The sequence below is a fragment of the Ostrea edulis genome, chromosome 6 (genome assembly GCF_947568905.1).
Source record: "Ostrea edulis chromosome 6, xbOstEdul1.1, whole genome shotgun sequence".
In the NCBI taxonomy this organism is placed as follows: Eukaryota; Metazoa; Mollusca; class Bivalvia; order Ostreida; family Ostreidae; genus Ostrea; species Ostrea edulis.
This window is the reverse complement of record NC_079169.1, coordinates 53965914-53976574: the sequence shown is the minus strand read 5'-3', so window position 1 is coordinate 53976574 and position 10661 is coordinate 53965914. Positions and strand designations below refer to the sequence as shown.

Here is a 10661-nt window from a genome sequence, read left to right as displayed (position 1 = left end):
AGTGTAGTGTGCGTATTAATTTACTGTGAACAATCACATCTATGTTATAAAATTATCCTATCTTAGTGATGTCAATAGTTCTGATATGCAATGGCAACCTACTGGGATGAATATTGAATTCAGATATTGTTTACTTTGTGTTTAGTGCAAGCATAGATTTCTATGTTACCAAGATCAAGATAATATTCAAAATACATCAGGAAAAAAGACTGGAATGGAAATGATTTTGTTCACTTAATATTACAGTGTCTTGTACAATTGATTAGTACATTGTCTTGTACACTTAATTAGTACATTGTCTTGTACACTTAATTAGTACATTGTCTTGGGTCTTCTTTGTAGACAAGTGTGTTCGAGAGCTGGAGGGTCATTAGTGGAGATAGACAGTGACCAAGACCAAATGGCTATTCACGACTTTGCCGTCAACACAAAACGTGCAATGTGGACATCACTGCACAGTGTGCAAACGGTCTGCTGTACACACAACTTTTCTGGGTTTTTTTTTTTACTTCTTAGGACATTAATGTTTAGTTACTATATAGCGGGCTTTTCTGCAGGTCTAAAATTTGACAATTTGCTGGCTCAGAGGTATGCTAATAATTATAGTGGAATAAATTTTGGCGTACAAGGAAGAGTTATCTCTCTTGCAAATACTCAAGTCGCAATGGGATGCATATGTGGCAAGCAAAATTTTGACAGAAAACTATCTATCCATTAAAATAAGCCAAATTTATCACCCCATGGGAAAAAACCGCTATACAGTATATTGTTATCACTTAGTAATTCATTTCGTATTATGATTTACAGGGCACAACTAATAGGAACACATGGCAGTGGTTGATGCGACAATGTTGACAACAAATCCTAGTCTGCAGTACTGGGCTAATGGCCACCCACCATCACTAAGGACGTGAGTAGACTGATCGTCCATCATTGTTTGATTAGGAGGTAGGCCGTTTGACCTGTACTGAAGAGGTGATTAAACTGACCTGTCCATCACAGTGTTTGATAAGGAAGTAGGTCACTTGACGAGTACTGAAGAGGTAAGTAGATGACCGGTCCATCACAGTTTTTGATAAGGAAGTAGGTTATTTGATCAGTATACCTAAGAGGTGAGTAGTCGACCGGCCCATCACAGTTTTTGATAAGGAAGTAGGTCATTTGACTGTTACTGAAGAAGTGAATAGGCTGACCATGCAGCCCATCACAGAGTTTGATAAGGCAGTAAGGACTGTGTAGACTCATCAAATGTACATAGAGAAGTGTAGGACCCAGACTGCACTGTGTAGGAATATGTTACTTAAAAAGTTGTAATGGGGAGTATTTGGAATTAATGACCATCTCATTGTTTGAAGTTATGGAAATACCTGCAATACAAATAATACTTAATAATAAACAGTTTTAGGAAAAGTTTAAATTAATGAGAACAATCAGAAACACATATGGAAGCCACTTTAATACAATATGATATATTATTTTATGGACCATATCTGAGTGTTGTCTTTATTCTTATTCCTCAGCAATGCGCTGAACAACACGTGTGTATGGGTAAACAACAATCAACCTGACTACCACAAAGCCTGGTCCACAGACAACTGCCATGTCAGGAAGGGGTTTGTCTGCAAGAGACCGGAAGGTATGTGGCAAGACACCATGGGCTGGTTTTTGTAGTTTGGTGTTTATGTTATTTCAGGTGTATGTATCATGGGGGGGGGGGGGGGGGGGGGGGGCGACTAATTTTTGTAATTCAGTATTAATATTATGTTTATTTCAGGTGTATGTATGCCGGGATGGGTGCCCCACCAGAAACTCTGCTTTTTATTCAACATCCGGTTTAAGTACAACTGGTTCCAGGCAAACACTTTCTGTAAAGCCTCTGGAGGGAACTTAGTCTCCTTCTATTCGTAAGATAATCCGGACAGTGTTCTTTTGCTTATCGTATTCCTAAACTTTAATATAATGGTATAAAATATGTATTATAGTATCATTCTTATCAAGAGTTATGTCATCAGATTATCGCAGACTGCAATCATACATTGGATACACATATTGTTGAATAATTAATTTTCGTGGGGAATCAATTTTCGTGGGTACCCGTTTCCCACTTTCAAACCACACTGAACTACACAATTACACAATGTCTCAATGTACAGAAATCATATCCACAACATTACATCCCAACCAAAAAATAAAATCTCCACAATCCATGAAAATTGGCACTCACAAATTTAAATGATTCCTGTCACTGTCTATTCTAGAAATGATGTGTAATGAAACTGTTTGTTTTATATTTGGTGACGATCAGACGAACATTCACCACCTTTATCAACTCCTACCTGGACGAACTTCAAGAGGCGGGGATAGACTCCTTCTGGATTGGGCTCACTGGTGCGTAACCTTTTGCTTGGTGGTTTCTATCTGAAAATGGGGAATCAAAAGGGGAGTTGTGACAAAATCCCTTAGTTTTACATATTAAGGAAATAGATACATGTACAGTAAAATATCTGTATCTCGAATATGGTTTATCTTGAATACCCCGCTTGAGTCGAAGTCGACCGCCGGTCCCGCCCGTTTTCCCTATATAAATGATTTTAAAAACTTCTGATATTTCGAACACTGTAATCCCAAATACTCCGCTTATGTCGAAGTATTTTCAAGGTCCCATACCCCAAATTCACCTGGTTTATCGTGAAGTGCAGTCAATGTTCCGCTCTGCTTACCATACCTGGCGTCGTTAAGTCACACATTCACACCCGCGACTACATCAATTATAATTAATGACCGCTAATCCAAACTCGCTTTTTCCGAGTAGACCCATTTCGCCATAAATGGTTCAACAGCTTGGGTGATTAGTGAAGCCTTCCAACATTACGGCGTAAGTTCACCGCCAATTATGAACTAACACACCCGATTCCAAGGATGGTGTTTTGAATGACACACGCTATATCATTAACATGTGGGTTAGATAAATGCACAAAATCGTCGAAGTACGCTTGAAGGTAATGCTCTTATTAACGATAATTCATTTAATAATACACGCTTCATCATTAAAACTAGTACAGAGAAAACACGAAAATTTATTTAATGAACATTTAAAAGTTGTTTTTTTTTAAATCCGTCTTTTTTGTTTCTTACATGATAGTTTCTTTCATTACAACGCAATAACTACATGCCAGTCGAGCCTGGGCATCAGTAAACTTAAAGTAAGCATACAGGCACGATCATCTTAATTTTGAAACACATTGTGAATTCAATTGGATGTTAATATATATAAAACGAAATGTTTGTCATTGAAATTCCACAATATTAATTCATCAACTTATATTAAACTATAAGAAACATGCAACAGGGTTGTTGTTTATAATGCAAATCCCATACTATGCATAAAATATCCTCCTTCAAAAAATATCCAAGATCGATTTTGGATATCTCGAACCCCCGGATATCTCGAATTTTTTTTCGAGGTCCCTCGGACTTCAAGATAGAGATATTTTACTGTATATATAAATGCATAGCTGTGACATGACATTGTCACTAGGTTTAAATCAATTGTTTTCAAGAGAACAAATTTAAATGAAATATTGTTACATGTACGTCAAAGTGGTTTTAAATCCCAAATGTCCCAAATTATGGAATCCCGATACAGTAAAACACAGTTATATCGAATCTCCAGGGCCGTTGAAAAACAGTTCATTATAGCCAAACTTTGTTATATCGAGAGAAAAAAATTCTTGTTTATTTTCCTTCGTAGGGAAATAAATATCACTCCACAATAAGCATGCATTTGTTATAAATGTGTTTGTTATGTACCATGCACACGAGTAATACAGAAGAGTGATCTGCCCCTAACTTATCTTTTATAGAATCCGTTCTCATTGCCTAGTGGGTATACACTTTCATATTGTTAGTCAAGTGGTGTTACCAAACAGAAAAATCTGTAATGACAAAGAATTTCAGTTGGATATAGTAGGTTCTAGTCATACTAAAAATTGTCAGGTCATAGATAAATAATTTTGACATTATATTTGAAAGATGCTGTTTCTTTAATTTTTCACAATTGGATGGGACCAATTTTATGCATAATTTAGCTTTTTATGCCTCCATACCCGGAGATTCTAGGGCATATAGTTTTTGGTCTGTCCATGTGTCTGTCCGTTTGTCCACAAAAATGTTAATCTTGGCCATAACATTTGAACACTTAGTGCTAGGGCTTTCATATTTCACATGTGTATTTTTTGTGACAAGACCTCAAATTCTTTTGGTACCAAAATTCTTAACCTCATGACCTTCATCTTGGAGTTTGACTTACTTTTGAAAAACTTTAAACCTGACTTTTGAATGGTTAGTGATAGGGCTTTCATATTTCACTATGTATTCTTTGTGAGACGACCTTTCTTGTGGTCCCCGAGTTACCCTGCTACCATATGAGGACATCATTGTTTCACAAGCTCATCTTTTTAGATTTAATTTTGCCTCTTCTTGAGATGAGTTCATGTAAGCAATAAGCACAAAGTGGTAGAATGACTTGTTAGGTAAAAATTTCAGGGCTTTAGAAATGATGACATGTAAGTATATTTGTGTATATAATGATGATTTCGTCTTAAAGTTTTCGATCTGTTTAGTATTTAGATTGTTTGATTAGTAGAAAGTGCCTCAGTAGATTAGCAATTTTACAGTAGTAAACCAGATTTAATTTCTTACCAGATAATAACAAGACAGGAGGGCCATGGATATGGACCAATGGAGGGAATACCCAGCACTATCAACACTGGGTGGGTAACCATGCCCAATCCAACACTCCTAACCACCCGGACTGTGGGTACATCAACACAGGTAATGTAGGACGTGTCTACATCTTATAACACTGATAGTTATATAGGGCGTGTCTAGTTATATAGGGCATGTCTACATCTTATAACACTGGTAGTTATATAGGGCATGTCTTTATCTTATAACACAGGTAGTTATATAGGACGTGTCTACATCTTATAACACAGGTAGTTATATAGGGTGTGTCTACATCTTATAACACAGGTAGTTATATAGGGCGTGTCTACATCTTATAACACAGGTAGTTATATAGGGTGTGTCTACATCTTATAACACAGGTAGTTATATAGGGCGTGTCTACATCTTATAACACAGGTAGTTATATAGGACATGTCTCTATCTTATAACACAGGTAGTTATATAGGGCGTGTCTCTCTCTTATAACACAGGTAGTTATATAGGGTGTGTCTACATCTTATAACACAGGTAGTTATATAGGGCATGTCTGTAGTTATATAGGGTGTGTCTACATCTTATAACACAGGTAGTTATATAGGGCATGTCTACATTTTATAACACTGTAGTTATATAGGGTGTGTCTACATCTTATAACACAGGTAGTTATATAGGGCGTGTCTACATCTTATAACACAGGTAGTTATATAGGGTGTGTCTACATCTTATAACACAGGTAGTTATATAGGGCGTGTCTACATCTTATAACACAGGTAGTTATATAGGGTGTGACTACATCTTATAACACTGGTAGTTATATAGGACGTGTCTACATCTTATAACACAGGTAGTTATATAGGGCATGTCTACATCTTATAACACAGGTAGTTATATAGGGCATGTCTACATCTTATAACACAGGTAGTTATATAGGGCGTGTGTACATCTTATAACACAGGTAGTTATATAGGACATGTCTCTATCTTATAACACAGGTAGTTATATAGGACATGTCTCTATCTTATAACACAGGTAGTTATATAGGACGTGTCTCTATCTTATAACACAGGTAGTTATATAGGTTGTGTCTACATCTTATAACACAGGTAGTTATATAGGACGTGTCTACATCTTATAACACTGGTAGTTATATAGGGTGTGTCTACATCTTATAACACAGGTAGTTATATAGGGCGTGTCTACATCTTATAACACAGGTAGTTATATAGGACGTGTCTACATCTTATAACACAGGTAGTTATATAGGGCGTGTCTACATCTTATAACACAGGTAGTTATATAGGACGTGTCTACATCTTATAACACTGGTAGTTATATAGGGTGTGTCTACATCTTATAACACTGGTAGTTATATAGGGTGTGTCTACATCTTATAACACAGGTAGTTATATAGGACGTGTCTACATCTTATAACACAGGTAGTTATATAGGACGTGTCTCTATCTTATAACACTGTAGTTATATAGGGTGTGTCTACATCTTATAACACAGGTAGTTATATAGGGCGTGTCTCTATCTTATAACACAGGTAGTTATATAGGGTGTGTCTACATCTTATAACACAGGTAGTTATATAGGACATGTCTACATCTTATAACACAGATAGTTATATAGGACGTGTCTCTATCTTATAACACTGTAGTTATATAGGGCGTGTCTACATCTTATAACACAGGTAGTTATATAGGGGGTGTCTACATCTTATAACACAGGTAGTTATATAGGACATGTCTCTATCTTATAACACAGATAGTTATATAGGACATGTCTCTATCTTATAACACAGGTAGTTATATAGGACGTGTCTCTATCTTATAACACAGGTAGTTATATAGGGCGTGTCTACATCTTATAACACTGGTAGTTATATGACATGTCTCTATCTTATAACACAGATAGTTATATAGGACGTGTCTACATCTTATAACACAGGTAGTTATATAGGGCGTGTCTCTATCTTATAACACAGGTAGTTATATAGGGCGTGTCTACATCTTATAACACTGGTAATTATATTGGACATTTCATCATCTATAACAATACTTAAAAGTTTACATTTACCCAATTTGAAAAGAGAATTTAACATGTTTCAAATTTGGATTGTTATTAACAAATGCCTGTTATGATAACAAGTTATGATTTAATTTCTGTGTAGCTGATGCAAATGGTTCCTGGAGACGCACAACAAACTGTGTAAGACAAAAGGCGTTTGTTTGTCAGATTCCGATGGGAAGACAGGTCAAGACAGTTACTACACCAAGACGTAAGTTATTACTCCGAGACGTAAGTTACTACACCGAGACGTAAGTTACTACACCGAGATGTAAGTTACTTTTCCGAGACATAAGTTACTACATCGAGACATAAGTTACTACACCGAGACATAAGTTACTACTCCGAGACGTAAGTTACTTCTCTGAGACATAAGTTACTTCTCTGAGACATAAGTTACTACATCGAGACATAAGTTACTACACCGAGACGTAAGTTACTACACCGAGACGTAAGAAACCGAACTTGTGCCTGACTACACAGTGTATGGAGACATCTAATGTAAGGGAGGGAATCTCGCATTCATTGTATTAACTAATACCTCAAAATAAGCATAACACTTGGGGTCATGATGCTTATGAGGAGTCTGATTAAAAAAGCCCCACTTTTTTCCATCTAAAGACTTGAAGAAATTAGTAGATATTTTCCCTTGTAAAAAATGTTTGTGAAAATCTTCCTAATTTTTCAATGTCAACTGATATCAAATATGAGATAATAAGAAATTCCCATAGATTTTTGCAATTCTCGTAATTTTTAATTTTTGAAGTCCTCTCCCTTTTCCCCAGAGTACCAAAAAAAAAATTGAATTAAATATCTGATTGGAGGGAGACAATCATTATTTACTTAATAACCCTAATTATTAATTTTGATATTGCTTCTGAACAATGACAGCTAGCAGATCTTTACACCTTCTTATTTGATGTTTTAGAGAGGAAATATAACATTGAAGTTTGACTTCAAGGTTAAGGTAAAAAATGTTGAATTTGTATTTAAAAATTGTATAAGCATTGATATTATACATGACTTCGAAGTCAAACTCATATTAAAGGTAAAAGGTAAAAAATACCAGAGGTCAAAGCCATAAGTAATTGTTTTGGATAAAGTCAATGATATATAAGTTTATACATTATAAGGTATCAAAAGGGACATAATTGGTGCTGATAAGGGGTTAAAGGTTTATGCTATGGAGCAAAGAACTTTTTTTTATTAAGGTCCTGAAACATGTGCTACACATTATTTTCTTTTTTATTTATTTTGAAAGGTAGTTTGTGGATACATTTTATTTTCTTGATACTTTGACTTTGACCTATTTTTCAAGGTCAAAATTCACAGGGTTTAATGAGAAATGGACCAATGTCTTTGTGAATATAGCGGTGCAAAAGTTTTAAGCTTAAACAAAGAAACCAAAGATTTCAGGGGCAATAACTACTATACAGGGTCTGATCCCTTTGGTTAAAACTGTTTTTCAAGCACCTTTTTTTCATAGATGAAATTAGTGAAAGTTCATGTTTCTATGAGACTTATAGTTTATGCTTAGTAGGAATATGAATTAAAAAAAATTAATGCAAGCCCGACTGTAATTCGAAGTAACATGGAGAAATTATTTGTGTCAGAGGATACTCACTAGATGTCACTATACAGTAAAAAAAAAAAAAGTACAAAAAGGCCGAATTCTGAGATTTATAGATGACTTTGATCTTGGCATAAAGTTTGAAGGTCCAAGGTCTATGATCCCATTCCAGATAATCCCTTGTCTTTATGACTAAATTAGTCTCAATTCTCTGTTTTTACATTTTTAGAAATCACCAAATGTCAGGAGCATTAACTTGAAATAATTGTCATAGAGTTGTTAAGGTTAAGACATAGCTCAGCTTTATGACAAATTAGATGACTTCAGTCTCTCCATCAAACTTTCAATATTTATGATGCAATATTCCGTTGATGTTACAGGAGTTTCAGCAGTCTTGTTTAAAGTCAAAATTTCACAAAACCTGTGGTTGTTTTAGTGATCTGATTTGCAAATACAAACTATTGCTGTGTTGTATGCTTTCTGATGTGTTTCATACCAAATTATTGAGCCAGTATTTTCCCCACATTGATTTTAACTACAGATTGCTCCCTTTACTTGATCTAGATGTAGGGTTCATGGTTGGTACCTGATCTAGATGTAGGGCTCATGGTTGGTACCTGATCTAGATGTAGGGCTCATGGTTGGTACCTGATCTAGATGTAGGGCTCATGGTTGGTACCTGATCTAGATGTAGGGCTCATGGTTGGTACCTGATCTAGATGTAGGGCTCATGGTTGGTACCTGATCTAGATGTAGGGCTCATGGTTGGTACCTGATCTAGATGTAGGGCTCATGGTTGGTACCTGATCTAGATGTAGGGCTCATGGTGGGTATGATCGGTCAACAGGGGGTGCTTACTTCTCCTATCCACCCTATCCCATATCTAGTATGTCCAGGTCTTCGTGTTTGCCCTACATTTGATAGGATTTATGAAATTGATCATTGTGTGTGATCTTTATTCGTGATAACAAGGTTGTTATGTATGGTCTCCATCGGGGGTGACTGGGGGATATATCATTATCATAATAGCCTTAATGGCTGTAAGGGTGACAACTGTAGAGCGGCTGAAGAATAATGATCAAACAGAACAATATTGAGAAGTTTTTACACATACAGTAAGGTGAAAATGCCTAATAATTATGTAAAACATTGATGTTTTTAGTGACTAGCAATTTAAAGTGTTTATATGCCATGTTGACTTTGCTGGTAGTTTAAAATGAAATGCTTTACATATATTTAACCTTGATATGTTTGTCAAAAATTGAATTTTCAAATTTCAACTAAAAAGCAAAACTTTAAAACAACAATTGACTGATAACTAGTCAATATTGAATTTCAATTTGAATTGTAAATCTAATAGAGGATATACAAAGATAGTGTAGTAAAAATGAACAAAGTCTAAACTTCCATTTTCTGTTACAGCCCAGTTCAAGTGTGACGGACACTGGATACTCTACCGAGGAAATTGCTACCAGTTTAACGATACCAGATTACCCTGGCTAAAAGCTCGTATTGCGTGTCAGGATGCCACCGCAGACCTTGTCACCATAAACTCGGCAGCCGATATGTCATTTGTACTCAGTAAATTATCCATTTTAATGTCATTTGTACTCAGTAAATGATCCCTTTTAATGTCATTTGTTCTCAGTAAATTATCCATTATAATATCATTTGTACTCAGTAAATTATCCATTTTAATGTCATTTGTACTCGGTAAATGATCCCTTTTAATGTCATTTGTACTCGGTAAATGATCCCTTTTAATGTCATTTGTTCTCAGTAAATTATCCATTTTAATGTCATTTGTTCTCAGTAAATGATCCATTTTAATGTCATTTGTACTCAGTAAATGATCCCTTTTAATGTCATTTGTACTCAGTAAATGATCCCTTTTAATGTCATTTGTACTCAGTAAATGATCCCTTTTAATGTCATTTGTTCTCAGTAAATGATCCATTTTGATATCATTTGTACTCAGTAAATTATCCATTTTAATGTTATTTGTACTCAGTAAATGATCCTTTTTAATGTCATTTGTACTCTGACAGTAAATTACCTATCCAGTCATGAGTGATTTACTGTGAGTCATTTGTACTCAGTAAATTATCCAGTCATAAGTGAAATTACCTATTCAATCATAAATGAAATGAAAAGTTGTGGTGCGGATTTTCAGATAAGGCTAAATTTATTCCTTTCAGGGCAGTCCCATGGAAAAGAGTACTGGATTGGGCTAAATGACCGAACACGAGAAAGCTCATGGCAATGGTTAGATGGAAACCAGGTCTGTAACATC

At 35.4% G+C, this 10661-nt stretch overlaps 1 protein-coding gene and 1 long non-coding RNA gene across 3 annotated transcripts in view; both read left to right on the top strand.

Moving 5' to 3' along the window:
- The window catches only part of LOC130046849 (uncharacterized), a 107803-nt gene that overhangs the window by 21431 nt on the left and 75711 nt on the right, over positions 1–10661 (top strand). The window lies entirely within an intron of this gene.
- Positions 343–10661, top strand: part of LOC125667745 (macrophage mannose receptor 1-like) — a 59360-nt gene continuing 49041 nt past the window's right edge. For both annotated transcript variants that reach the window (XM_056139991.1, XM_056139990.1), the window contains exons 1-9: positions 343–469; positions 808–910; positions 1521–1636; positions 1775–1904; positions 2306–2388; positions 4705–4833; positions 6902–7009; positions 9791–9949; positions 10567–10649. In XM_056139991.1, coding sequence (XP_055995966.1) covers positions 828–910; positions 1521–1636; positions 1775–1904; positions 2306–2388; positions 4705–4833; positions 6902–7009; positions 9791–9949; positions 10567–10649 — 891 coding nt within the window. In that variant the 5' untranslated portion in view covers positions 343–469; positions 808–827. The remainder of the gene's footprint in view (positions 470–807; positions 911–1520; positions 1637–1774; positions 1905–2305; positions 2389–4704; positions 4834–6901; positions 7010–9790; positions 9950–10566; positions 10650–10661) is intronic.